This window comes from Pyrus communis, chromosome 16, assembly GCF_041283825.1.
Source record: "Pyrus communis isolate YQ-2024b chromosome 16, ASM4128382v1, whole genome shotgun sequence".
Taxonomy (NCBI): domain Eukaryota; kingdom Viridiplantae; phylum Streptophyta; class Magnoliopsida; order Rosales; family Rosaceae; genus Pyrus; species Pyrus communis.
The window spans coordinates 160,690-188,623 of NC_142580.1; the positions used below are offsets into that span (position 1 = coordinate 160,690).

Genomic DNA, 27,934 nt, shown 5'->3' on the forward strand with positions numbered 1-27,934 from the left:
CACAAAATTATATTGACTTGGGAGATGAAGGAGAATTATACTTTCAAAGATGTGTAATGTAAATTTCAAAATGTTTGTCTGAAGTTGCTTTATAAATATAATCTTGGCTTATGTGTTCATGAGTTGAGCTTATAAACCAAACACGGGTCAAACCCGATATAAGCTCGAGTTGTTTCAAATTGATTTACATCCTCTTCTTATAGAGTGGTGCAACTTTGTAAATTCAATGCATAGATTAGTGTACTTAACCGAAATAATAAGTACAATTTAGTCACATAAAAAAATTGGGAGGGCGGAGTGCGCTTGGTACTGGTACATCACTACATTTATAAGGGCAAGGGCTTAGTTTTAATTAGAAATCGAGGGCATCAAAGCAAACAGCAAACATGTATATATTGCCTTGGAGTTGGAACGTACAAGAGAGAGAGAGAGAGAGATGAAGAGGGGGAATTACAGGAATACCATGGCGAAGAAAGCAACAGCAGCAGCAGATAAGGATGAAGTTGAAGAGATGCTGCAAGCGGCAGAGGACCATTTGCTCCTGAATCTGTCCGTCGACTCTCATATGTCCCACCGCCGTGTTTCTCTCGACGACGATATCCAACGTCGCTTTCATGCCCTCAAACTCAAAATACCAGTGGAGTTGCTGCCGCCTCCAAGTCCAAATCCAAATCTAATCGGACCAATTCCAATTCCATGCAAGGGGATGAGGAACTAGAGGCAGTCCTCGGCGACGACCTTTCCGCCAGATAAGCCGCTCTCAAGTCTTCATTGCCAACGGCCCCTGCAACGCCCTCCTCCTCCTGTACCACCATCGCCACGTCATCTTACGGCTACGATGACTTGGATGATGAGGAGGATGAAGTTGAAAAGTTGATGCGTTGGGCCAAGGACGCCGCTCGCCTCGACCCTTCTCCACCTTCTGATTCCGATGACGACCAGGACAAGTCTGAATCTGACTCCGACAGCGACGGCAACAATAGGAAGGGGAATCGGATAGGACCCGTTTGTAAATAAATTTTTTGTTTTTTGTTGGTCCGCTGTTTGAATTGAATTGATACATACATATGTATGAATAAATGAAACATGGTTGGTTGGAAATGAAACATACGAATCTGACATTAGTGCATGCGATACGACGTTGTTCTTCTTTGTGAAAGAAAGCAGTAATCGACAAAACCAACAAAGACAATGATGTATGTGAAGTACCCAAGACAAGGAAAAAATAAAAAATAACAATCATAAAAATGTCTTCCTTCACTAGTCTGTCCATTACATTTGCGTTTAATTGTCAAGCAGCTCTATAAAATAAATAAATCCTCCTTCAAAATGGCTCCAGATAACCAACCGAGCCAGCCATGGGGGATCGCGGGAGCATGCACTATGGAATGTATTTTCATATTTTGGAAGGGCACCAAACCCTCCCCCTCCTCCTCCTCCTCCTCCTCTCTCCCCTCTTGTGTTTGGGTTGAATCAGTCTCTTTCATACTCTAGTTCCATCATATCAACAAACAATAACAAAACCAACAAAGATTTTGAACTCTACCGCATCCTGCAACTATAATGTTATTAAAACAATAAGACACGAGAATCACTAATGAGATTAACGGAACTCATCATGGTAATAGTCCTCTTCCTCATCGTCATTGAAAATAGCGCTATAAAATACATATGGATTCTCTATCATCTCTCCCAGCGTTAGTCGCCCGTCTTTATCTGTATCAGCCTGCAGTTCACAAATTTGTCGATTAAGGGCAGCACAAGATATTTACTATCAAACTTCATTTGATGTCTTCAGTGACAGAAGAATGGCAAGCTTGCAAATTAATGCCTACTTGCTAATTGGCTGATAATTCCACCCTCTTATAAGGTAAATTTCTACGAGCATGATGGCAATACGTGACTAGAGAATCCGAATACCAACATATAGAGATCATGCCCAGTCTATAATCTACAAGCAATTTTAAAAGTTGATCTCCAAATTGCCTCTTCTAGTGCAAGATAAATCAACAGACTTTGACACTTGAAGATGCTCTGATAGAATAAAGAAAGTGATCATCTCTTAACACTGTTATGCATAAATTCACAAACCTTAATTTATTGTTTTGAAATTATTAACTCATCTTATTAGGCAAGGAAAGGAATAGGAAGCCCTTGCTACACAGTGAGAGGAGACTAGGTTCCACAAAAAGAGGGCAACTAGAAAAGAAAATACTTTTCATTGTAAAAATGAATACCTGTGATATAATGTAATCTGCTTGTTGTTTTGCATAGTAATGTTCTGATGGATGTATCTTTCCAATAATAGGGAGTATTTCCTCATCTGACAAATACCTGTGGATATGCAAGATGGAAACAAGTAAAATCATCATGAAAAGGGAAACCCTCTGATAATTACACACAAATAAAAGCAGCTTAAAAGTACCCGTCGCCATCTTTGTCAAGCTGAGCAAACAAATTTCTGGCTGGGGACTCCATCAAATCATCAGACTGATGTGTGGAATTGTGATTTTGTTCATCATAGTTCCTCACCAAATCAAAGAGGCCGTGGAAGAATTCTTTGAAGTTAATCTTTTCATCTTTGTCAGTGTCCCTTTCCCTAAGGAGGCAAAGGAGCATTCAGACAATTAGAGAAGCTAAGCAACCATGTTAGAATGACATCACGCAATGACAAATAAGATGATGTGCAAGGGAAAATGATAAAATACTATAAAATAAAAAATAAAAATAAAAAAGCTGGTAAAAAGGAACCATCCATCTCAACTAGTCAGTCCCTGGTTCCTAACTTCCTACATCAGTAGATGTTTCTTTTTCTCTTTTTGGTTCTGATATCAGATGATTTTAGTCCAGGAGAAACCCAAAATTATAAAAATAGAAGTAAGAGAAACTTCAGTCTGTTGCTTGCAAACTTCCTTGTCATGGTGCCTACCTCTGACCTACAAACTGATATCCTAGAAATAGATATTGCTCATATGGATATGGACAACCAGAATTTCAGAGATGGGAAATCAATACTACCTTACTTCCTCCTTGCACAACCACTTAAGTAGCTTCGGGTTTTTGCTATCAGCTGGGTGTAGAAAGCTAGAAAAGGACGAAGAGAAAAAGCACCAACATCAAGTTAAAGAAGGTATTCGAAAGGATATTATGTACAAGGAAGTTGAGAGACAGGTAGAAGCTCACTCATTGAACTCAGTTATATTAAGAAGACCATCTCCATTCGCATCGGATGCATTAAAATGTTCCTCTTTCCACCAACCCATATCATAGCCAAAGGAGATGTTATCTGGCGCATAGAACATGAATTGAATCAGTGACAAGGAGAATATGAAAACATACAAATATCTAGTTGAAGATGACCTACTCCTAGATAACAATTGACCACCCTGTTTCACCAGATACAACTTTCCTTCTTCCCACCCATATTACCGCCGTTGGAGCATTAGTACTAGGAACTGAACAACATTCCAACACATTACAGAATGGCACACTAGTTTTACATAAATTCAAGCTGTTTCTACCGAAAACCAAAAACCACAAATTCCATATAGCATAGACATGGACTGAATTTCGCTTTTCAGCAGTTAATAAAGCCAATGTAACAGAACAAGATATGAGAAATAACCAAACATATGCAACAACTTGCAAAGACAAAACCTGCATTCTGAACCCAACTGGGGGGCTGATACTCGGCAAAGGAAACAAAGCCGTCACGATTCTTGTCGTGAAGCTCCATATCCCTCTGAGTTCGATGCAAGACTTCCCTCTGAGCCTGGTTCAAGTTCCACTGAGTCAACTCGTCCTCGGTGATGAATCCATCAGCCGGGTCGACATCAACCTTTGGAAACAACAAGAGCAACCTGTTGGTGACGTTGAACCTGTCCTCATTGTTCAAGTAATCCTCAGCGTCCATGAAGTCTTCCCACTCAGGCTGAGACTCGGCGGCGGGTGCGGAGTCGTGGGAGGCGTTGAAGGCATGATCGAAGTGCTGCTGCTCCCATTTACGGTCCTCGCGGCGGCGCTCAATGTCAGCGACGAGGGGGTCAAAGGGGATCGGGTTATGGTGGTGGAGGGGGGGAGCAAAAGTGAAGTTGGAGCGGAGCTTGAGGCGGCGGTGGCGGTGGTTGCCCGGTTTCTTTGGGGAGTGGGAGATGAGCAAGAGGACAAGGACTGCAATTGCTATGTATATGATTACTGAGACGGACGCCCTCATCATTGGAACTCTGACGGTGAAATTGGAACGAATCGCTCACTGTGAGTGCACCACTAGTATTTGGAAATTTGACTGACTAGTATATCATATGGACTAGACCGGGAGGAGAATCAGGAAAGAAGACAAGAGAATCGGAGAAGAGGAGGATAAGACTGATTCAATATAATTATTTAATCAAATGAATGAATGAACTTGCGGATCTGCTCTGCCTCCGCCCGTCTGCCGCCACCCAACCCAGCCTACCATCCCTCCCACACCTAGTTTTAATTATTATTTTATTTTATTTTATCGACATTAATAAGTTAGAGGTTAAATTAACAATCGATCGAGTTTAAACCAAAATCGTCACGCAACATCTTTCCATTACTTTGTAAAAAGATCACTTGCAATTTTAATTATTAATAAAAGAGTTTTAACGAAAAATTCGCAGTATTATTCACTTTAACAAAACTCACGTAACCAAACCTATGAGTATTTCCTGGTGTTCCTGGTCGATGAAGCCCAAAGCCCAAACCAGACGGATCCAATTCCAACCCAGCGGAATTCCGACTGGGGACCTGGGATCATTATTATTATTTTTTATTTTCTTTAAACAAAAAGAAAAGAAACTAAAAAAATAAGTTTAAGACAAGAAAGGAGGAGGAGAGGAAGTGACGGAGGCTTGGAATGAGAGTGTGAGGATCTAACGGAAACGGGAGTCTAATCGACGCCGTTTGGTTGCAGCGAAAGAAGAAGAGAGAAGAGCGAAGGGAAGGAGGGATGCTGAAATTCTTGAAGGGAGTGGTGGGCGGATCGGGTACTGGACCCAAAGATCTGCCCTACAATATCGGCGATCCTTACCCCTCTGCTTGGGGCTCTTGGACTCACTTCCGAGGCACCTCCAAGGTCTGCTTCTCTCACTCCCCTCTCTCTCTCTCTCTATGTGTGTGTGTGTATATATACAAACAAAATTTCATGATTCCGACGGTGGATGTGGACGAGTCATGACTGGATCTGAGGGAGGGTGATTGTTTATTTGGGACGAAGAAATTCGAATGAAATCTTTTTTTTTCTTCCAATTGTTTGTTGTAAACTGTCCAGGACGATGGGTCTCCGGTGTCCATATTCTCTATATCTGGAAGTAATGCTCAGGATGGCCATTTGGCCGCTGCTCGCAATGGCGTCAAGCGTCTCCGCACTGTGAGTTTCTCTTTCGTTTTGCTCTTCACAATTTCATATGCAAAATTGCAAATGCAGCAGCAATTGTTCATTTCATTTTGCTGATTTGCTTGTCTACTTTCAGGTCAGACACCCAAACATCTTATCATTTCTTCACAGTACTGAGGCTGGAACTGTGGATGCTTCTTCTGCCACCAAGCAAATTATCTATATCGTTACCGAGCCTGTTATGCCCCTCTCTGATAAGATCAAGGAGCTCAATTTACAAGGTATCCAAAGGTATTTCCAAACATAATCTATCCGCTCTTTTTCCCATCTTCTTGTTCAATTTGTTTCACTACGAAAATCTTTTTATTTCTTTACATTATTGCACTTGCAAATCATATAAAATGGATGCTGAAATTGTCGCTAGAATTCACTTCATCATTTTTTTTCCTTGATGTTAGGGATGAGTATTTCGCATGCGGACTGAACCAGATAGCGAAGGCTGTCAGTTTCTTGAATAATGATTGTAAACTTGTAAGTTTTTGTAATTGGTATTACTAGTATTTTGAATGTGGAGTGCACCATATAGCTAATTCTCATATATGATTTTCAGTTGTAGTAATACTGTTTGACTAGCTTTTGGACAATACAGGTTCATGCCAACGTTTGCTTGGCCAGTGTTGTTGTAACTCAAACTTTGGACTGGAAGCTACATGCTTTTGATGTACTATCTGAGTTTGATGGCGGCAATGAGGCTTCTGCCGGACAAATGCTGGTATGCATGTCTTCCCTTGTGATTCATCATTGTAGAGCCTGATTACTTCAACTTATTTCCTTGTTAAATTTTATTGAATTCTCCCCGCTTTTGTTTCTTTAACTATTGTTTTAAAGTTTACCTGCTTCACCGATATGGGAGGGCTTACATTTTTAAACTTTGGTTATATCTTTTTTTCTTGTTTGAATAACTATGGATGAAATGGTGTTTGTTTCCACTAAGATAATTTCTTGTGGATATTTGTGCTAAAAAATTCTTAGGAATAGTAAGAAGTTCGATATGTTTCTCATTAGTTCTTATCTTCCGTCAGCAATTCGCCTGGCTTGTTGGACCACAATACAAACCCATGGAGTTACTGAAGTCTGATTGGGCTGCAATCAGAAAGTCTCCACCATGGGCTATTGATTCTTGGGGCTTGGGTAAGTCTGCTGCTATCTGTTTCTCAGAACATGATTATTGGTTTGTTAGTTCCACTTGACCTCTTAATGTTGAACTTAATTGATTCTTTCGTGGGGATGTAGAAATGAATTTTAGCCCCTCATAGAAGGTTCATCCTTGTTTTTCTTCATTGTCCCATTGTTTGATGATAAGGTATGGATTGTACTGGAAAGCAAGGCCGAGTTCGGTCTTGTGAATTTTTGTTTATGGATGTATTTTGTGCTTTTGGTGGAGAGAAAAAGTCTAGTGTGGGTTTTTAATGTGTTGCCGAAGGACAATATTTTGGGTTGTTTAGTTGGAAACGATTGGGTTTTTTTGGCAGAAGGTGGAAGGAAGTGGATTGTTGGGAATTTTGTCTCTTTTTATTTTCTTTGGTATATATTGAATTTTGACATATTCCATCTTATTATCTTAACTTGGATTGGAAGGCTGATACATGTTTAGTCAATTAGAGTTTGAAGGCTTTTTGTTTTCTAATTTGCTGATGTTGTACTGCTAATGTTTTCGTGTATTGGCTTTGATTATATTTTCAGTGAATGCTGGTTGATTTATCTTAATATAGTTAATATATTTATAGTAAAATATGTTGAATCATGTGATGTTTGGTTGCTGAACTGCCAGTGGAATACACTAATCTTGAAAATCTAAATTCTTTAATTGAACTGATAGGCTGCCTTATATACGAGCTCTTCTCCGGTCTGAAATTAAGCAAAACAGAGGAACTACGCAACACGGCTTCTATTCCAAGGGTTCGTAGTCTTCTACTGTCAGCATGAGTCAACGATGACCTTATTCTTTTTAGGGATCAACTTAATTTTAACCCCTAAGGTTTGGTAGTGGTTTTCAAATTTTTTTTCTTTTCAGAAGAACAATAAAATTTTATTAAAGCATAACATGAATTATAAAAAAGTGGATAAGAAATCCACCATCTAGCAAAACTAGCTAAGACCTCTCAAGTAGATCTATTTACAAGTAACTAACTGATGCCCAGAAGGCTGCCCATGAGGTTTGAATTTGGCAATTTGCACCCTGAAGTTATAAAATGACGTCAATTTTAAACTTCCGTCAGGAAAACTGTTTGTTTTCCGTTCAATTGGTGATGTGGCACTTTTGGGACCCATTTTTATGCAGACCTGGGGAATAAATATAGTAAACGATTATTTTGAAAGCACAAAAAGGGGTACGCAGTTCCCACATCATCAATTTAATATCATTTGTAAATAAATTACTAAAACGGAAATGTCATGGCCCATTTTGAAAACAACCCCAAACCATAGGGGTAAAATGTGGTTGATCTTTTCAATCTCTCATGAACCACCACCATGTTAACTAAAGATTTTGCAAGTGCCTGACATCTGTTTGTTTCCATGGGCTTAATCTTTTTGAAGATTCATTTTCATTTGCATCTCTCTATTTTCTTGTCTCACAGTCTCTGCTTCCAGATTATCAGCGGCTCTTGAGTTCCACGCCTTCTCGTAGGTTGAATACATCGAAGCTTGTAGAAAATAGTGGTGATCTTTCTTTCTCAACTCAAGTTAATTTCTTTTAATGTTTTTGGGAATTTATAGTCTTGACTCTTGAGAATGTCAGCCTCCTTCATGGTCTGAGGACTGATTGGCATTTATGAAAATATGATCTTTGCTCCTTCTATTGTTTATACCTTGGTGGTTTAACAATCTTATGTCTCATAGTGTTTTTGTTCACGTATATTTCACTAACTGTTGCAACAAATGTATTGGCAGAATATTTTCAAAATAAGCTAGTGGATACAATACATTTCATGGAAATTCTAAATCTGAAAGATAGTGTTGAGAAGGATACCTTCTTCCGCAAGCTTCCAAATTTAGCGGAGCAGCTACCTCGCCAGATTGTGCTGAAAAAGGTGTGTTTTCCGAATTATTATATGATTTTCGACTTCGAAATATATAACAAACCTTTTTGTTATCAAATTATAATCCTACCTTCTGGTTTCTACAGTTGCTTCCTTTATTGGCTTCTGCCCTTGAATTTGGTTCAGCTGCTGCACCTGCTTTGACGGCTTTGTTGAAAATGGGTTCCTGGCTTTCAACCGAAGAATTCAGTGTGAAGGTTACTGTTTCAGTATTCTGCGTTGACCTATATGTCATGAATGTTGTTTACTTAAATTTCTCTTGAATGTGGAAGCTTCATTTATCCTTTGTTAGTTGTTTTTATTTTTACAGTTGTAATCATCTGACTTGGGTTTATGTCTTGCCTATACATTTAGGTGCTGCCAACAATTGTGAAGCTGTTTGCTTCCAATGACCGAGCTATTCGAGTTGGACTTTTGCAACATATTGATCAGTTTGGAGAATCATTATCAGCACAAATTGTTGATGAGCAAGTATGCAGTTAATGATAGTTGGATTTTATTAAAGACTGGTAGATTTAGATTGATTCATTCCTAGTTTGTAGGTTCTAAATTTGCATGTGATGCTTGAAATTAGGTTTACCCCCACGTTGCTACTGGGTTCACTGACACATCTGCTTTTCTCCGGGAACTGACTTTGAAGTCGATGCTTGTTCTAGCTCCTAAGGTTAGTGCACCTAATTTTATGGTTGTATGATTCTTGCTTTGTATAATTTATATTCTCAAAAGCCACTGTTAATATGATTTGAATCTCAAAAACACGGTGCTTAAGTGTTAGTATTTTATATAGTATGGTTTACTCCATACCATTTTAAAGATATAGGTCAGTCTTTGTGTGGAGCCTAGGTTTAGAGGTCATTCTATCCCTTTGAAGTTTCAAATTATGTGATTATTCTCATCTAATCGGTTTGTCTTTCTACTTTGTAGCTTTCTCAACGCACCATTTCAGGGTCCTTGTTGAAGTATCTTTCAAAGTTACAGGTATTAACTTCTGAACTAATAACCTTAACTTAGCCATTGAAATGAATGTTTGCAGTGTTTATTTTCACACACTGTCTCTTCAAGTCAATTATTTTGAGGATTATTTTTGTGAGTGCATGTGTTTAGAACATAGAATATAGCCATTCTCTGACACTACGTTTTTTATTCTTTTAATTTCTTCCTGTTTTGCAGGTTGATGAAGAACCAGCAATTAGAACGAACACCACTATATTACTAGGGAACATTGCATCCCACCTGAATGATGGGGTTAGTGTCATCTATTTGCCACATTTACTGTTTCTAATTTTTTTCTTCTCTTCAGTGATAGAATGGTCCTATTGGTTAATTTCTAATTTTTCAACAGATTTTGATAAAATATGTGCTTGTCCTAAGATGATTGGGTTCATATTTAAATGCAGACAAGGAAAAGAGTGTTGATTAATGCTTTTACTGCCCGTGCATTACGTGATACTTTCTCACCTGCCCGAGGAGCAGGTACTAGAATTTTCTATTTTTCCATGCCCTTTTTTACTACATTCTTTTTAGAATCATGTTTTAGTTTTTCCTCATATTAAACTTGTCCTTTTCCTCCGTTTCGTACATGTGTCAACGCTTGGATTCTATGATCAATGTGAAAATTGTGGCAGGTATAATGGCTTTGTGTGCTACCAGTTCTTATTATGATATCACTGAGATTGCAACTCGGATTCTCCCAAATGTTGTTATTCTTACCATTGATCCTGATAAGTAAGTATGCTGCAGATGATTTGTACATTATTTCTCTCTCTGGATTTTTTTGAAGCATGCTTTATGTTATTATTGAGGGTGTTTTCATGTTCTATGGCATGCTAACAGTTTGTACATATTGATACCTTATATGTACCTTACAAAATCTTCTCTTGATCTGGGTTGTTTTGAAGTCACATTTAACTACTCTTGAGGTAGGCGTTTGCTGTATTTAAAAAACATTGAAATAACATTTGCTGTTATAACAGAATCTTGTAAGATTCTGTTTCTTGTCACAAAGGTATTTTAAGGTCATCTTCTTATTAATGTTAGTAGTCATAATTATCTTTGGACGTTTCTTCAGTCTTTTGTTCTGAATAACTGTATATTCCTTTTACTTTTTTGAGCAGCAAGTAATAATTTGTCTATATATTGGAATACTAAGGAGATATTTCCTTAAGAAACTTTGCTTTTCCTTCCCTATTGTTAAGCCAATTACACGGTCTAGTCATTGCTTGGGTGAATGCCTGTGTGTTGTGTGATCTAAGTAGACTTTTTAGACAAGTTTACAGCATCACTTGTACAACACTTGGATCTGCGTATGATGCACTCAGAGTGGGATGGGATCAATTGCGCACCGAATATTTGTGTATCACCAAGAATTTTGTCGCTAAATCTTAAGGGGCAATGCTTCAAAAAACAAAAAAAAACAAAAAAAAAACAAAAAAAAAAAAGGAAGGAAAAGCTTGAGGGGGAAAAGAGAAGTTTAGATTGCATTTTGTAATGTCATACTTTATTAATGGAATCCTTGTAACAGGAATTATACCTTTTTTCCCTTTGGTGCAGTGATGTTCGATCAAGGGCATTTCAAGCAGTTGATCAATTTTTACAAATTGTGAAGCAATCCTATGAAAAGGTGTGTTGGAATTACCTTGTGTATATGACGTTTGCAAATTTCTCATGAATTGAGTTATCAATTTTCTGTTCACATGCCACATATGATCCAACATGTGGTGTGTGATGTTGACCTTGCTACAATTTTTGGTGTTCCATCATAATTTCATCACTTGTTATCTTATGCCATCGTCTTGTGTGGTTTTCATGGTGCTTATTTGTATCGGTGAATAAATATTATTTGCAAAGGCAAATACAGTATGTATGATAGCAGAATCTTTAGAGGATAAGGCTCAGAGGAAGTTTCAGAAGCCTGATGCTCCATATCTTCGTGCTTGTCAATACCGTGTCATATTGATAATCTGTTAATTTTTGTGCTCTTTTGTGGTCAATGTAGACTGATTCAGGAGATACTGCCGGTGTTGGAATCTCATCACTACCAGGAAATGCTAGTTTACTGGGGTGAGTTGCTTAGGAAACTTTTCAGCATATTATGATTTACAATTAGTTTATGGGGATTGAACCAAATGAAGCTGAATAGAAAGAAAAAGGTTCTTTCTGAGAGCTTAGTCTTAACGTATATTTAAATTATCATGCAGATGGGCAATGAGCTCCTTGACTCTCAAGGGTAAACCTTCTGAACAAGCTCCACTTGCTCCTGTAAATACCAGTGCATCTCTTACTAAAACAACTTCTAACGCAAGCTCAGGTACACATATTGATAACTTGGTTTCTTTAAGTGTGTTTAGCTTGTTGGAGAATCAACAACCATGCTAAGAATGTTGAATGCTGGAGATCCAATAATAAAAAGGGGGGTGTGGGTGGGAGGAGAGGGAATTGTGTGCGGATGTTGGTTTCCATATCTATTTTGTTTCTACCTCCACTACATAAGAGATCGGAACAATTTCTTATTAAAAAAATGGATAGACAGGCCAATGATACTTTTTTGGGTTCCACTTCTTACATTGTTATTATCTTGAAATCCTAGTGGTGGATACTCCAAGCACGGCGCCTGCCCACATAAGTTCGACAACAGATTTTGCCAATCAACGTATACCTGATTCCCCAACATCTACAGATGGCTGGGGAGAACTTGAAAATGGAACCCACGAAGAGAATGAAAGTGACAAGGATGGGTGGGATGATGTTGAACCCCTGGAAGAACCAAAACCATCTCCTGTTCTTGCGAGTATTCAAGCAGCTCAAAAGCGGCCGGTCTCACAAGCTGCTTTGCAGCCTAAACAAGGTAATTGAACTTATGTATCAAAAATGGCATTTTTTTAGCTTCTGCTGTTATGCATTTACATCTGAATGAATGTAAAATATTGCAGAAATGTATAAAAGTTACTGGTTACAATAAAAGAGTAAAAATGCAGTATACTGTTTTGAATTTCGAATGTACCTAAACCGATGATAATTGTCTTGTGGTGGATAAATCATATATCTTGTATTAGAACGAAGTATTTGCTTATTATATTGCATGCCTCCACAATGGCCTACAAAGTGTCAAAATTGGTAGAAGCTTAATATTGCTTTTACGTTTTTTCCTTTTCTAGTTCATTTAAGTTTGTATGCAGTCCGTCTTCGTTAATCGCTCATTCAGTAATATAATTGTGGTGTTAATTAACTGGAAGGTTTTTGTATTAATTTGTAGCAACGAGTTTGAGATCGAAAAACACAGCCAAGGCAATAAAAAATGAAGATGATGATTCATGGGGCTCCATTGCCGCCCCTGCACCAAGAACAGTTTCAAAACCATTGAAGGTGAAAGCAAGTGCAGCAGTTGATGATGATGATCCATGGGCTGCGATTGCCGCTCCCCCACCCTCTACCAAGGCAAAGCCTCTATCAGTAGCCAAAGGCCGAGGAGCGAAACCTGCTGCTCCAAAATTGGGCGCACAGAGGATAAACCGGACGCCTTCGTCGGGGTTGTAAATTACACAAAACAAGGAGAGAAGATTTTGGTGGCTGGTGTTCATGTTATCATTGGTGCCAACTCTTATTAATTGATTTGTAATGATATTCACTTGATTGTTTTGGTTTTACAGCTGCCATTCTGTTTAGGATGGAGGTGCACCTACTACTACTACTAGTTGCAGGGGAAGTTAAACTAAACTGGCTATCAATTTTTGGGCCTGTAAAGTAAATTGGTGACATGTAATTTATCACATTCTTCTTTGTAGTCAAAATGCATAGGGGAAGTTTTCTACCCATATCACATTCATGGCTCTGATTTTTTGACAATATCTCTATTTTTTTTCCCGTGGGAAATGCTTAACGGCCCACCCCATAACATGTAACTGGATAGTGTTTGTTTACCAAAATAAATAAAATTAATAAAATTAAAAAAAAGGTATATATATGCATCAGATTAGTTCTCTTGGGAAAACCTAAATCTACGTGTATGCGAATTAACATTAATAATAAATGCAGAATTGAACAATTTGTTGTCTAAAATTGACCACAAAGTTGAGGCGGGGGGCCATGCCAGGGCCAAAGATGTCCTCGCCGTGCTTTATACAGCCGCCGCAATTTATGATTTGCAAAATTGAGAGCAAGGGGCCACATTGGGTGGGTCTCAATTAAAATCATGTGCTTGCTTAACTTTTCAACTTTCAAGTTGTTTTCTTGTGTCTGATATTTTTGGTTTTTGGTAAAACGCCCAGATGTGTCACTTGTTTTTATCCAATCCAATAGAAAAAGTAAATCCTTTATGATACATCAGATCCAACTTGATTATTGATAAAGTGAATAGATCTGTTATTTCTTTAATTCTCAAAAAAAAGAAAAAAAAAAGGATTTAATTGAGTATCGAGGAGTCAAAGAATTTAAGCCAAATTATCAAACGAAAGTAGATCGGTATTTTTTTCATTCCCGAGGAATTTCAGGCTTGGCAACTTGCACAAATTGGGCGGACGGACTAATTTAGAAAAAAAAATAAAAAATTGTATCACTGTAGCATATGCATATCTCACTCTGCGTAAATAGAAAATGAAAAAAGAAACCATACTTTGGGGTTGTATGCGCGACATGTGCAAATTGCCAAAAAAACAACTCGCTAATGAAACGCGTATGGTATTTTACCGTAGTAGTATATGTGCTTGCCGATCTCTCCTACAAGGAAAACAAGATCCAAATCAGATAGAGCAGACAGAGTCACAGGGGGCACGAAAAAAAAAAATAGAAAAAAGGAAAGAGCGAAAGTAATATATCATTTTATGCGATGGTGAAGTTGGGAAAAAGGGTAAAGTTGGGTGATTTTTTGCCATCAAAGGAAGCTTAGATTGCGGGATGAGAGATATTTATCCAAAAATTAGAAAGAGGATAAATCTGTAAAATGATATTATTAACAAATTAGGGTAGTAGGGAGTAGGGAGTAGGGAGTAGGACCCAAAACCAAAAGAAGGAAGAAGTGTGCCTCCGAATCCGATATTAATATAGGATAGGCTGCCTACTTGACTCTTGTGACGGTGTTGATGTTGTGTGCAACAAAACAGGAGTCAGTCTTGACAAGTGCAAGTCTGCAAGTGCAAAGAAATGAGAAGGTTACCAAAAGATTGAAGGAAACTTTTATCACTTTTCCAACGAATAGAGGTGATGCCTATTGCTTTCAATCTCAAAAACCCAATTCCTCCCTCCTCCTTAATCCTTCTTATGTCACTTTTTTGCAATTTATATATATTATGTTTTGCTCTGCAACTGCAAATGGTTTTGTTTGTTTGTTTGTTTGATGGTGGCGGTTTTACTATGTGCGAGCTGATGCATTAATGGGAATGGGAAATAGGGAATTGTATGTGTGTGAAATTGCAAGTTGAGTTGGAGAGTTGAGATCGTCTGTATGTAAATGTGTATGTTTCAATCAGTTATCAATCCGAGCTGTGGTGTGGTGTGGATGAATGTGTAAAGTAATCAGAGAGCAGTTGTTGGGTGATGGTGGGACCAAGTGGAGTGGACCATCCTGACTCCTGAGTGTGATGGATTCCTCCTCCTGCAGTTGCCTCTCTGGATATTTCGATTCAGGATAATCCATCCACATCATCCATTATTTTATTTATTGCTTTGTAAATTCCAACTCTTTTTCTGGCCTTTTTGACCTTTTGTTTTCTTCTGGTTGATGGTTTTAACTTTTATTTTATTTCTCTTTTGGGTTTATCTAAATTTCTGGTCTTGTTGCCTTCTCTCTCTCTTCCAGTTTGTTTGTTTTTATTAGGCTTCTTCTATTTCTGTCTATGCTGATGTCAACTCCGCAGTAAAATATGCAATCAGAGTAATTTCCCCTTGTATACATTTTTTGGTCAATTTTCACTTTTTGGTAAAATACTGACAAATGCAAACACGCACGCGCACACACACAGAAGGGGAGAAGAGGAGGTGAAGCAAGCTAGGTGTCTCGCGTACTCGAGGGTTGGGTTTTGCTTTCCTAAAAATACAATCTTGCTTTTGAGTTGTGACACTACTGCTTCTCAAAGTTAACTCCTTTGCTTGTTGATTAAACTGCCATAATTTGATAGTTTACTTCAATCCCTCTCCCTCTCCCTGATTAGGTTTAACAGCATTTTGTTGGTTGCTAGAATCGCTGTTGTGTGCTGATCAATGATTGGAAAAGGATGTACAAGTAGGTGCATTTACTTAACAATGATTGAAAATTTTCATCTTTTTTTGCTTTAGGTGGGTAATTTTGGATGGGATTCTCCTCCTCCATCCCATATATGTAGTTTAGTTGGGCAATGAATTCACAGCGGGTAAGGTTTTTCTTTATTTTTTTGCCGAATTTTGAAATTTTAATTCTTGTCTGAATCCACCAATTTTGAATTCTGCATATGATTAGGGATTGGGGAATGAGTGAGGATATGGATTATGGTGTTAGTGGGATAAGGAAGCTGTGAAAATTGGGTGTGAAAAGAGTGGGCCTGCGCTGTTAAAACTGTTGATATCACTATCAGTGGGGGTGGGAATGGGGTGGGGCAGCTGCTCAGAAACTGGGATTTTTTTTCCTTAGAATTCAAAGGCTTGGGGTTTTTTCTTCTCTGTTTGGTTATTTCGTGGTCTCTTTCATATTTCACAGAGTAAAACCCTAATTACCATTCTACTACTAAATTTACTAAATTTATGTTTGTAATTAGTGATATTTCCTTTTTTATAACTGCCATTTGTTGCATCTTTGATATTATGGTTTTCAGAGGTTTTTCATGCTCTAACTGAAGTTTGTTGCCTTTTTGTTCATCAATAGGTCAGCATTCAGAAGACTCCAATTCTTGAATTGTGGAGCTAATCGCCGCTGAAATCTTCAGTTACCTCTGTGGTCTTAAGCATCCTTTTCCCATAATTTAGCCCGCAAGAAGTTGTTAGCTATATGTTGTAACCAACTATTGAAATAATTTAGATCCAATTCCCAAGAACAATTCTAGATACTTGATAATCCCAGACCTGGTGTAGCATAAATTGCCAAGCAGGTTGCTAAATTACTCTCCTCTTCTTCCAGTGTGAAATATTTGGATAGTGGAGTCAAACAAAGATTACACAGATGACTGTGGAGGAAGCAGGCTGTAGCTCCTTGTGGACTCGAGAGCAGGATAAGGCATTCGAGAATGCCCTCGCAATTTATCCTGAGGATTCTTCAGATCGGTGGGAGAAAATTGCAGCTGATGTACAAGGGAAAACCCTAGAGGAGATTAGACATCATTATGACCTCTTACTTGAGGATATATCCCAGATCGAAGCTGGTGTTGTGCCTCTGCCTTGCTACAATTCTTCTTCAGAGGGTTCAACTAGCCACGCCAGTGATGAAGGAACCAATAAGAAAGGGGGACATTCTGGAAACTATAGCAATGAATCTAATCATGGAAGTAAGGCTTCAAGGGCAGATCAGGAACGCCGAAAGGGAATTGCTTGGACAGAGGATGAACACAGGTTAGTATATTATGGTTGAGTTTAATGATTTTCTTGCCCTTATGATAGGTGACATTTGTTGGAGTATCTAAATAAAGCTAAAGATTGGTTATTCTTAGCAAATTTTTACCAGGAGTTTTGTCCCTGGTGCAACTTTAAGATCTTAAGTTTGTTTGTCCAACAATAAGTTTTATGAAGTTGCTTTAGGCCCTAAAGCTTAGGGTGATGATAGTTGGTTAAGCTATTAACTATATCGAGCTTTACCTTTTGAAGAACTTCCATATCCAGAATATTCCTTTTACGTTGTTTCTATTAATTATCAAGCTCATGGCCCTTGGGTTATACTTTTGTACAATACTGTTGAACTATAATGGAATAAGTAAAGATAACATGGTATTTTCGTATTTAAACACATTCCTAATATGGCAGTTGGTTTCTCCTCATTCAACTTTTCTATATTGATGCACGATTTGGTTAGGCTTCATTTGAATTTTTCTTTTATTTTTGTATGAAAGACTTGTTAAGGCTATATGGATATATTTGTCACTGGGGTTGCCCTCGTAGACTATTAGTTAAATCTGAAAACGTGAAAATTTGGATAAGAAAGAAAACGGCATTGTAGGAGAAACTATCGAAGTATAGCACAACCTTTAGGATAGTTTGTCTGAAATGAGAGCCTTTTAGTTATGTATCTAGGTTCCTTAATTGTAATTTTTCTGTGGGATTTGGTGTTTACGCATGGAACACCCTATCCTGATATAATGATTTTGGTATATGCCTTACCTCAGCTTTTGGCATACTGCACTACTGCATTGGGCTAAGAAACCTTTGGTTCTCAATTTGGCACTGGTAAGAAGTAACTGGGAACTGCCACACCTGCTTTACTCAAATTGTGATTAGCTGGTAATTGTTTTAGTAGGAATATTTGTGATCTGTAGATTTAGATTTGAACAGTATTTTTGTAAGGCAGATTTGAACAGTAACTGTTATCATGAAAACTGGTTTGTTTATGGAAGAATAGAACTAAGGTATGTAGCTATGCACATAACTGTTTTATAGGAAAGTGGATCAAAATGGCGAGACATGAAATAGCTCTGTCCTGTCACCATGAAAGAACTAGTAAGGCCCCCCAGTCAACAATCCCATGGTGAAAACTTGTTTCTAGATTGTAGAGACTCTGCTTTTAGATATAGAACCAGGCTGTATGAAATTGTGAGGGAAATTCCTGCTATATTACTGTTAAGGGGTGCCAACTGAAAGTATGCGGAAGTGTTTCTAATAATCTGCATATAGTACTAGAGTTGGCATTTCAGCTGAGAAAGATGGAAAGGATTGTGGGAACTCCAAAACGTGAGGTTTTTAAGAAAACATGAAACATCTGTAACAAAAAATTTAAGACCAATTTTGTTCATAGTCATTTCTTATATTTACAAAAGATACCAGCTGATCACGTTATCAGACTTGTGGCTTGATAGTACAGTGTTTGGTATGCATTAAGTTCTTGTATACCAGCTGCCATTTATCTCTCTTTAAATGAATCTGTCCAACAGTGTATGCTTGAATTATATGTACATCATATTCCTTTTCTTGTATGTTTGATGGATTTTCTTTTCTTAATTCTTTGAGTAGGCGTTTTGGCAGTATCCATCCTGTGTCGTCACCTGGGTTCTTAGTCTAGGTTAAATATCGCCGACTTACTAGTTTTTTGGTGAGGGCTTTTTGCAATTTTGTGAGCCTCCAACGCAGAGAATCTCAAACTGATTCCAAATCCCAAAACCATATTGTCCCTATGGAGTTCCATTTCTTTTATATAGTTCTAAGTTGTCTGTGTTTAGAAGTTTGGTGGCTGCTGAATTCATTGCTTACAAGGTTTTTATGGTCCTTTAACACGTCCTAGGTACTGTTATCTTAGACCAACCTTGCAATGTCTCCTGACTCTGCTTTTGTGAGATTTCAAAATAATGCCCATTGCTTATGGTTTTTTCTTTCTGTTTTTGTACCATGACAGGCTATTTCTTCTTGGTTTGGAAAAATATGGGAAAGGCGATTGGCGAAGTATATCCCGGAACTTTGTGGTAACAAGAACCCCTACGCAAGTGGCAAGCCATGCACAAAAGTACTTCATACGCTTGAATTCAATGAACAAGGACAGGAGGCGATCAAGCATTCATGACATAACCAGTGTCAACAATGGAGAAATTTCGGCAGCTCAAGGGCCAATCACTGGTCAAGCAAATGGTGCTGCAGTAGGTTCCTCTGGTAAGTCCACCAAACAATCTCCTGCTGGGGCCCCAGGTGTTGGAATGTACGGCAGTGCACCGAGTATAGGGCAACCAATTGGAGGACCCCTTGTCTCAGCTGTTGGCACACCTGTGAATCTCCCTGCTCCCCCGCACATGGCATATGGTGTGAGCGCCCCAGTACCTGGAGTTGTTCCTGGTGCACCAATGAACATGGTTCCAATGACATATCCAATGCCTCACAGTTCGCATAGGTAGTGTGATATCGAGCAGCAGCAGCTTCAGGAATCAGAATCATGTGGTGTACAAAGAGGAGAGAGACCGTTTAGATTGTGTTGTTGGTTGGGTTAAATTAGGATGATATAGCTGCGAGGCTGAATGTTTTAGTTATTAGCAAAGCACAAGTTGAAGTGGTCGTTGAATGGTTCGTCCTTGCTTGTCCATACTTGTTGGAATAAGCCATTTATTTGATGGGGGGAAGAATGAGATGAATCTCTGTACAGGCAATTCTGAAAGAGATGTAGCAAAGCAATGCTCTTTTATTTATCGGCAATTGGGCAGCTACAAGTGTAGTAGTCAGTCGGTCGGTCGGTCGGTCATAAACATTTGATGATGGAAATAGTTAGTTAGCATTCTAGGCAGCAACCCTTTTTACATGTTAGCATTGTCTTTGTTATAAAAACTTGTTTATTTAATGTCTTCTTTTTACTGTGTTCAAGATCCTCCTGCCCGCGCCAGATATGGCTACGTGAATAAACCAACAGGATTCTCTCCTCATCCTTTCGGTGAGAATTTTAGAGATTCGTAAATTATATTCGTTCATTGTACATCGTGTGGTTAATTTTTATCAAATATTGTTTGTATTTAATTTTAAATAAAAATATTTAAAATGATTTCTGATCACACGATGTACAATGAACGAATATGATTCACATATCTTCATAATCCTCACAAAGAGGATCCGGCGAGGATCCGGATTCATAAATAAATTAGTGATGGTGATTGCCCAAAGTTTGTGAAATGGGAGTCAGATAATCTCCAAAAGAGGTAGCAATTGGATAGTAAAATTAGATTTGTTATGCCATTTAGGAAAAAAGTATTTCTCACATGCTCACATGCGGTACTGCGTGCAAAAAGGTTAATATAAATAAGTCCAAGTGGAGAGTAGAATGGACATGTGGGGAAAGAGAAGGGGAGGTGATGTGTGTTTGACGTGTGCAACCCCTTTTTTCTTTGTTATGATGGATTTAGATCACAAGTACAAAAGGTAGAGTCACCACTTGTCCCTAGGCCACACGGACTCTGTTTTGCTTACGGGGGTTGGATTGGACCATTGCTTAGCTAGCACACGGTTCTCTCTTTTATTTTATTTAATTTATTTTTGCTGGGAATTGACCAATGAATTAGAAAGCTTCGGTTCAAAGATAAAAAAACAAAAACAAAAAAAGGTGTCTTTGAATTAGATTAAGAGGAAAGGAAATGTCAAATTGGCCATGGTGGTGATGACGATTCATCAAAGTCCGTCCAGATAAGCACTTGCACAGCTATACAGTTGTAGTTGTCATGTCGACGGAGATGCGATTTGTGATACTACACGATTAGCAAAGTCCGAGTGACATGACATTGTATATCTCTTTTAACCAATGTCAAACGCTTGACTAAATATGGAATATGTGCAACGTGGATGGTCCTCTTGCTTCTCTTGTCCAACTGCCGCCAGCCACCTTCTTCTTGCAACTGCAATTTTTGTGAGTTCCCTTGGGTTTGGGATGAAAATAACACACTTACACGTTGAGGAAATTGGGTTTGAGAGGTAGTTTTGATGAATCTGTTATAAGCAAATTGTTTTGACAAACTGACCTAGTCAATGCATTTGCATAAATAGTTTGATGTAATCTCTAATAGATGAGGACAAAGTGATGAATTATTCTCCAACATCTATCACTAATAGCAGAATCACACACCTTAGAAAGAGACAACTTGTCCCTTAGTCTTGGTCTTATACCATGTGATTTGGCTCATGTACATATTTGGTGACCAAGAGTCTAATGCTTTTTTCCTTCTTTTTCGTCAACTTATCTTAATTAGTAGTATTAGTAGTAGGTAGGTAGTGTATTTGTATATTAGAAGAGGAAAGGAGAGGAGAGGAAAGGAAATCAGGGTGTGGGGGCGGCAAATGGCAATGGCATTGGCATTAGAAAGCTAAAGGTCCAGCTCAAAAGGTCTCATTGACACATCTGAATTCCTCTTCCTCCTCATACAGTTGGTTACAATATTATATTAATATCATATTTGAGCAAAGTTAAATAACTAAAAACGACGGCAAATGCATCGGGCATGGATGATAGATGCGTGTTAATCTATGCTTGTTTTTATTCTTTAGTCTTTCTCACTCTCTGTCTTCCTTTTCCTGCTTGTTGTAATGCTTGTGCTGATTTGGAAATATAGCAAAATATACAACAACTCAGACAAACAAGGTGGACCAGACAACAAACAATCTTATTTCTTTCAAGTTTTTTGGAATCGTATGCACAACATACATACATACATACATACATATATATATATATATAATTAATCTTATTGCTAAAATGTCTTTTTCTTAAAGCAAACAACCGATCGAAGATAACATACCAATGCCATTATCTTTTAAAAATGAAGAGATGATTTATATCTTTAAAAAAGAGTTGGTCGACTCTCTGCGTGCGTGTAGTCGTGCCTTTGTTCTCACTGATGAGCCATACATGACTCATGCAACCAAAAGTTAAAGATTCATTCACCCCCACCCCCAGGGCCCGAGCCCCACCCACCTATTACTATTTTCCACCCCGTTATATATTTAACATAATATAATGCTCACACAACCACAAGAATCACCAATTAAGTCTCCATCCATCTCCTCATAGGCAGGCTCATCAATTGTTCTTCTTATTCTAATTGACTTACAATTAATCCTAGCTAGATAGTTACTCATCATCATCAAATATGAAGGCCTCACTTCAAGGACAAGTTATAGGAATTCCAATCAACTCCGCAGCTGCGTACGCGTTGAAGAGTGCAGATCATGGTGCTGCTATCCAATATCATCATAATATTCCAGCACCGGCTCCTAGTGATGCTACTGAACCTTCAAAGCTTATCAGACAAAGCAGACTGTATTCAGTGCTTAACAGGATGAACAAGCTTACCAACAAGGCTGACAGTTTTGCCCATGGAGTCAAAGAACATGGTGAGCAGCGCGGACGACTTCTGATTCAATTTCACTAAATAACTTTATTGCACCTCGCTGTTTGTACTAATTGAGAAATTAAGAGAAGTTGAGTCACATAATTATTAACTTAATTATTATTTGATTCAACTGTGCAGTGAGACTAGGGCCCAAGATCACAGAGACAGTGAAGGGGAAGCTGAGGCTGGGGGCTAAGATTGTAAAAGCAGGAGGGACGTTAGAGGTGTTCAAGCACGCATTCAGCGTTAAGGCAGGAGAGAAGCTGCTCAAGGCATCCCAGTGTTATCTGTCGACCACGGCGGGTCCTATGGCAGGCCTCCTCTTCATCTCGACCGACAAGATTGCGTTTTGCAGCGAGAGATCGATCAAACTTCCATCGTCAGATTCAGACGGACAACAGCTGGTCAGCAGAGTCCACTACAAGGTGGTGATCCCAGTGAAGAAGATCAAGGCGGTCAACCAGAGCGAGAACACGAAGAAGCCGTCGCAAAAGTACGTAGAAATAGTTACTGCGGATGATTTTGACTTCTGGTTTATGGGGTTCTTGAATTACCAGAAAACTTTGAAATATCTCCAGCAGGCTATTAATATTCCTTCTCAAGCTTAACTAATTACGTACACGTTATCAAGTTGTAATTAGTTATGCAAATTAAGCTAGGAGAGGAGGAGGAGGAGGAGGGGGAGCTCAAGACCGTTAGTTAACCATGTATAAATATTGTTCTCTTTCTTTCTGATTAATGAGAAAATTCTCTTTTCTTTGAAAACCACGTGGCCTCTTTCGTATAGACAAAAATCGAAATCAAAATCAAAATCCTCTTTAATTAAATTTTGTTATTGATTTACTTTTAATTAATAAAATATGGAATTTGAGTGATTTTCTAGACCGGGCTAGTATTTTAAATTGACTTTTCAATTTACCAGCTTTAAAATTTGATAACAAGTACGTACATGTAATATGGTAGTAGGGTAAATCTCAATTTACTATTATTAAGATTTGCGATTTTTAATATTTAGTACATAAGTTTTTTTCATCCCAGAATTATATATAAAGTGTTAATTTTAGAACAGTCTTATACATTTGTTAGTCTGGCTGTTAAGTCTCTCGTTAACTGATGATGTGATGCTCATATAGACAATGAGTGAGCACCACATGTCAATAAAGGTCCCACATAGATATTAAAAATTAAAAAAAAATATTAAACATTAAGAATTACAAAAAAAAAAAAGTTCTTCCTCAAACCCCTGACACCCCCGGGGCCCCGCCCGCGGGGTGGAATTTGAGTGATTTTGTAGACCGGGCTAGTATTTTAAATTGACTTTTCAATTTACCAGCTTTAAAATTTGATAACAAGTACGTACATGTAATATAGTAGTAGGGTAAATCTCAGTTTACTATTCTTAAATTTTGCGATTTTTAATATTTAGTATATGAAGTTTTTTTATCCCAGAATCATACCTAAAGTGTTAATTTTGGGATAATCTCATACATTCGTTAGTCTGGTTGTTAAGTCTCTCATTAACCGATGATGTGACGCCTATATAGACAATAACTGAGCACCACATGTAAATAAAGGTCCCACGTAGATATTAAAAATTAAAAATAAATAAATATTAAACATTAAGAATTACAAAAAAAAAAAAAAAAAGTTCTTCCTCAAACCCCTAACTCCCCCCTCTCTCTCCTCTGCACCTATCCAACCTCTGCACATCCATCCTTCCCCCTCCCTCTTCGACTCCACCTATTCAACCCTCATCCTCTTCGACGGCCCCGTGAGCTCGAAGGAGTGGTGATCAACTGTGTGCGGTGATACTCTCAGATCTCGGGGTGGAGATCTCAAAGCTATGGGGGCGACGATACTCCCAGATCTCAGGGCGGAGATTTTGATTCAACTATGCGCAGTGATCAGCATCGCCTTCTCCTTGGTCCAGTGGATGTACGTTTCGCAGGTTAAGCTCTCCCTAGGAGACCCGAGTCGTCCTCGAAACTCAACAGGAGGCCCAAGTCGCCATTGCCGAGCGGGAAGTACTTCTCTGTGTGCTGCTTGGGAACTGGGGTTAGTCTGATTCGTTGGGGTCAACGGCGTCATGGTGGTTGAGGTTGAAATTGAGGGTGGCGGTGGGGGACATGGGGAAGACGAAGGGGTTCTGCGCTCTTTTTTGTTTTTTTACACTTTTATTTAATTAATTATTTTAATATTTTTGAATTTTTAATAACACGTTGGACCTTTATTGACACGTAGCGTCCAATCATTGTCCATATGTGCACCATGTTATCAATTAACAGGAGACTTAATAGCAATACTAATGGATGCATAAGACTGTTCTAAAATTAACACTAGGTTTGATTCTGGAATAAAAAAAACTTCATATACTAAATGTTGAAACCTTTATTGACACGTAGCGTCCAATCATTGTCCATATGTGCACCATGTTATCAATTAACAGGAGACTTAATAGCAATACTAATGGATGCATAAGACTGTTCTAAAATTAACACTAGGTTTGATTCTGGAATAAAAAAAACTTCATATACTACATGTTGAAAACCATGAAATTTGAGGTTAGTAAACTGAAATTTCCCTCTTAATGCGACTGTTTGCAACAAGTAAGCACGCAGTCCTCCAGAAACTGGGTTAGCTCACAACTGTACAGTTTCGGGTCGTTTCTGAAATGATCAACATGAGGCGTCGACACAAAGTTGCAAACCATTACCTCATGTCCAGCCCTCCTTTGCTCCTTTATAAATGATTCCACCGACCCGGCAGGAATCACCCTGTCTGCAGAGCTGTAGATATACAATTGCGGACAACTTGGTTGTCGCGCTGACAATAGGCTCAACACATCAGAAAGCCTCCTGCAATACCAACAATAAGATCCATATAATACTACTTTTCATACAAGGAGAGAAAAACTCTTGCCAATACTAATTTCACATATTGCTTGCTTCTACAAATGTTCTTCTAGGATTATAAAACACAGGTGGGGTGAATGAATTCAAGTATAAGGGGAAATGTGTAGCATGGGAAGGTGCAACAAGATTCACAACCACCTCGGATAATTCTACAAAAACAAAAAGGCGAGGATGAAGAAAATAGACAACCTGTTCACTGTAGGAAGCTTCAAAACCACCCCAAAGAACTTCTCCAAAACTACTAGCAAAGCTGCTTCAGTTACTGCAGGTTTGGGTGCCACTACTCCAATATTGCTGCCAACCAAAGCATCCATCCCTGACTCATTTGAGTCTATGGTTCCTTTTGCCGCTACACTACGCTTTTTCAGAAAGGCTGCAGAAAAACCAGAAGCCCAGACCTGCACAAGGTCAATAATTAGATAACATACTCATCCAAACACTAATCATCTAAGATTGTAAGGAAAAAACCAGGAACCCAGAAAAACTCAAAAAACAGATAATTTGCACAACAAACCCAAACAGCTCTTGACGAGCCACACAGGAAACTCAGCAAACCAATACGTGTTTTGGATATTCCTACAACATTTGGGCATTGTGGTACAAATGTATTGTGCCAACTGCAGTATTGTTATTGGTCAAATTCATACGAGCATGATCCATATTCTAAAAATGACATCAACAAGCTATCTCTGGTACAAAATGGAGTATATGTAGATAACTTTTTTACTTTAAAATATGATAAGTAGGATAACTTCTGCTCTTTCCCAGTTACAGAACTGCAACTGTCGTTTACCTGTGGGTCAGGTGCTGCAACAGGTGCAGAATCTACAACACAGCCCCAAATCCTGCCCATTAGAGAAGGATCGTGCTTCTGGAACTGCTCCAAAATTACCCCATACCTGTAAGATGCAGCAAACCAAGAAATGGTTACACAAGAGAACGGGGAAATTGCACATGGAGTTTATATAAGAGAAAGAAGATAAGTGGGGAGTGGACTCACGTTAACCATCCAGTATTGCTAAAAGTATGGAAAACCAGGTTCTTTCCATGTTCCTCTTATAACCAATCAGCCAAATGGCTCACAAGCGAGTCGATGTGCTCTTCAACTTTCCCGCCAGGTTGGTATTTGAGAATGTCAGACATGGGCAAAGTAAATGTAATAGTATGATATCCCCTTAAAGTATACCACTCGGCATACTTGTTGAGATGTTTTTGCTTTGCTCCCAACCATCCCAGCAAAATCACCACAGTCCCGAACTTTGCCGTTGAGCAAATGGAACCGCCTGAAACATCTATGGCAGTTGGTTCAGGTAAATGCCATGTGTAGGAGACCACAGATGGGGAAGTAGATGATATATCATGGTTATAAGCTAGCTTTTGTGCTTTAACCAAGTCTGCGGACTGATACAGATTAAGAAGAAGAGGTGAAGATGCAACCGATGCATATAGCAGCTTGGGAACAAAATTGCAGCCCGTGTTAGGAATTGGGAAGTTAATGTTAGGCACACATACTCGAATTCTAGCGATAAAGGACAAGTTTGCGAGCTTAGAAACCGAAATATGTGAAACCCAGGATGAGTTCCAATGTAGCAAGGAGGTGTTGTGTGATAAACGCGAGGTAGAACAGGCGTCGTTGGATCTGTGAGACGGCAACTTATCAGAGATGTCAGCAGAATCTGAGGCAACAGCAACGGCAGCAGCCGCAACGAGAGGTCTTTGAACCATTCCAGACGAGGAAGCCATATTGTTGGTAAGGCCGCCCAAAATATGTCATGCCAATATCAAGCAAGCCCCATTCAACATATGACAAGGAAATGACAAGCAAGCCAAGCAACCAAATTTCCCAGAAAGCCAACAATTTCAAGCACGAGAATTACCTGCAGATAAAATGAATGAATGGGATATATAAACCACCAGTCAGACTAATGAAGCACCAACAAATTGGAATAAGGAATCGGGATTGTATCAAATTGGAATAAGGATTTCAAACGAGGAAAGAAATAATAAAAAATTGGAATCATAATTTATAAGCGCATGAAAAACACGCAAGAATTAGGATTTAATAGTGGGTGGTCGATTGTCGAAAGAAATATTCTTACCGCGTTGCTTGGACTCGTCTTGTAAGTTTGTAACAAAAACAAAATCGGGCTGTCAATGTCGTTTGACAGACAGCCCGATAATCACCAGCAAGCGCACCCGACACCGACCGACCGATAGCAATTTCCTCCTTGGCCGATCCTTTCTTTCTGATGTTTGTTTTTGTTGTTTCAAAGCATAGAAAATAAAAATCCACGCTGGCGGTTAAAACAGAAGGTCCAGTAGAACAATGCCACGGGTCTTTTAATTAAGAATTTTAACGAAAAAGTTTCGGTAATGTTTATTTTAACGAAAAATCACATTTTTACACTAAAAAATCAATTTCACTTTATCCTTTGTTTTGCCTTTATCGTTAAAACTCAAAATTTTTAAATCCTTTTCATTAATTTTCTTTTTATAATTTCTATATAATTTTAGAAAAAAAGAAGAGAAAAGAATAATCAGAGATGATGATAGGCTGATGGGGTAAGGGTGCGGGACATTGAACGGCATGAGGCAATGTAGGACCCC

The 27,934-nt window shown here is 38.6% G+C and overlaps 4 protein-coding genes, 1 non-coding gene and 1 pseudogene across 10 annotated transcripts; 4 read left to right on the forward strand and 2 right to left on the reverse strand.

Annotated features, from left to right (window-relative positions):
- Positions 1 to 336: 336 nt before the first annotated feature.
- On the forward strand, positions 337 to 1,106 carry LOC137731185 (uncharacterized). Its single transcript, XR_015957823.1, has one exon. It is a non-coding gene; the product is annotated as an uncharacterized LOC137731185 (transcript).
- Positions 1,107 to 1,226: 120 nt separating this feature from the next.
- Positions 1,227 to 4,728, reverse strand: LOC137731572 (uncharacterized). The gene is made up of 6 exons (XM_068470711.2): positions 3,658 to 4,728; positions 3,184 to 3,286; positions 3,019 to 3,084; positions 2,426 to 2,599; positions 2,238 to 2,334; positions 1,227 to 1,726 (listed from the first exon to the last, which is right to left on the reverse strand). Exons 1-6 carry the CDS (start codon positions 4,214 to 4,216, stop codon positions 1,604 to 1,606), a joined length of 1,122 nt encoding a protein of 373 aa, XP_068326812.2. The 5' UTR covers positions 4,217 to 4,728; the 3' UTR covers positions 1,227 to 1,603.
- Positions 4,729 to 4,963: 235 nt separating this feature from the next.
- On the forward strand, positions 4,964 to 13,276 carry LOC137732227 (uncharacterized). Of its 2 annotated transcripts, none has more exons than XM_068471528.2 (21): positions 4,964 to 5,098; positions 5,294 to 5,392; positions 5,496 to 5,650; positions 5,818 to 5,890; positions 6,009 to 6,131; positions 6,442 to 6,550; positions 7,239 to 7,318; positions 7,999 to 8,080; positions 8,312 to 8,451; positions 8,547 to 8,657; positions 8,815 to 8,931; positions 9,035 to 9,124; positions 9,385 to 9,438; positions 9,631 to 9,705; positions 9,858 to 9,933; positions 10,086 to 10,185; positions 11,011 to 11,080; positions 11,456 to 11,520; positions 11,658 to 11,767; positions 12,047 to 12,304; positions 12,713 to 13,276. In XM_068471528.2, the coding sequence occupies exons 1-21, from the start codon at positions 4,973 to 4,975 to the stop codon at positions 12,991 to 12,993; spliced, it is 2,394 nt and encodes a 797-aa protein (XP_068327629.2). In that variant the 5' UTR covers positions 4,964 to 4,972; the 3' UTR covers positions 12,994 to 13,276. The 2 variants fall into 2 exon arrangements, with proteins under 2 accessions (XP_068327629.2, XP_088543932.1); XM_088687806.1 differs by having other exon boundaries at positions 12,137 to 12,304.
- A 1,251-nt stretch (positions 13,277 to 14,527) lies between these two features.
- On the forward strand, positions 14,528 to 19,905 carry LOC137731644 (transcription factor SRM1). Of its 4 annotated transcripts, none has more exons than XM_088688044.1 (3): positions 14,528 to 14,652; positions 16,289 to 16,968; positions 18,956 to 19,905. In XM_088688044.1, the coding sequence occupies exons 2-3, from the start codon at positions 16,583 to 16,585 to the stop codon at positions 19,443 to 19,445; spliced, it is 876 nt and encodes a 291-aa protein (XP_088544170.1). In that variant the 5' UTR covers positions 14,528 to 14,652; positions 16,289 to 16,582; the 3' UTR covers positions 19,446 to 19,905. The 4 variants fall into 4 exon arrangements, with proteins under 4 accessions (XP_088544170.1, XP_068326915.2, XP_088544169.1 ...); XM_068470814.2 differs by lacking the exon at positions 14,528 to 14,652 and adding an exon at positions 15,227 to 15,673; XM_088688043.1 differs by lacking the exon at positions 14,528 to 14,652 and adding an exon at positions 15,732 to 15,800.
- Positions 19,906 to 22,039: 2,134 nt separating this feature from the next.
- On the forward strand, positions 22,040 to 23,196 carry LOC137733030 (GEM-like protein 6). The gene is made up of 2 exons (XM_068472255.2): positions 22,040 to 22,416; positions 22,554 to 23,196. The coding sequence occupies exons 1-2, from the start codon at positions 22,173 to 22,175 to the stop codon at positions 23,021 to 23,023; spliced, it is 714 nt and encodes a 237-aa protein (XP_068328356.2). The 5' UTR covers positions 22,040 to 22,172; the 3' UTR covers positions 23,024 to 23,196.
- Positions 23,197 to 24,785: 1,589 nt separating this feature from the next.
- Positions 24,786 to 27,209, reverse strand: LOC137731186 (uncharacterized; annotated as a pseudogene). Its single transcript, XR_015957434.1, has 4 exons — positions 26,328 to 27,209; positions 26,121 to 26,226; positions 25,517 to 25,725; positions 24,786 to 25,270 (listed from the first exon to the last, which is right to left on the reverse strand). The product of XR_015957434.1 is annotated as an uncharacterized LOC137731186 (transcript).
- Positions 27,210 to 27,934: the final 725 nt, after the last annotated feature.

Bases quoted from the DNA above. Each gene is read 5' to 3' on its own strand.
- LOC137732227 (XM_068471528.2), top strand. From the start codon at position 4,973: ATGCTGAAATTCTTGAAGGGAGTGGTGGGCGGATCGGGTACTGGACCC. The intron at 5,651-5,817 runs GTATTTCCAAAC...CCTTGATGTTAG, and splicing joins AATTTACAAGGTATCCAAAG to GGATGAGTATTTCGCATGCG. The intron at 9,934-10,085 runs GTACTAGAATTT...AAATTGTGGCAG, and splicing joins CTCACCTGCCCGAGGAGCAG to GTATAATGGCTTTGTGTGCT.
- LOC137733030 (XM_068472255.2), top strand. From the start codon at position 22,173: ATGAAGGCCTCACTTCAAGGACAAGTTATAGGAATTCCAATCAACTCC. The intron at 22,417-22,553 runs GTGAGCAGCGCG...TCAACTGTGCAG, and splicing joins CCATGGAGTCAAAGAACATG to TGAGACTAGGGCCCAAGATC.
- LOC137731572 (XM_068470711.2), bottom strand. From the start codon at position 4,216: ATGATGAGGGCGTCCGTCTCAGTAATCATATACATAGCAATTGCAGTC. The intron at 2,335-2,425 runs GTACTTTTAAGC...GCATATCCACAG, and splicing joins CTTGACAAAGATGGCGACGG to GTATTTGTCAGATGAGGAAA. The intron at 1,727-2,237 runs GTATTCATTTTT...TGTGAACTGCAG, and splicing joins CAGATTACATTATATCACAG to GCTGATACAGATAAAGACGG.
- LOC137731644 (XM_088688044.1), top strand. From the start codon at position 16,583: ATGACTGTGGAGGAAGCAGGCTGTAGCTCCTTGTGGACTCGAGAGCAG. The intron at 16,969-18,955 runs GTTAGTATATTA...GTACCATGACAG, and splicing joins TGGACAGAGGATGAACACAG to GCTATTTCTTCTTGGTTTGG.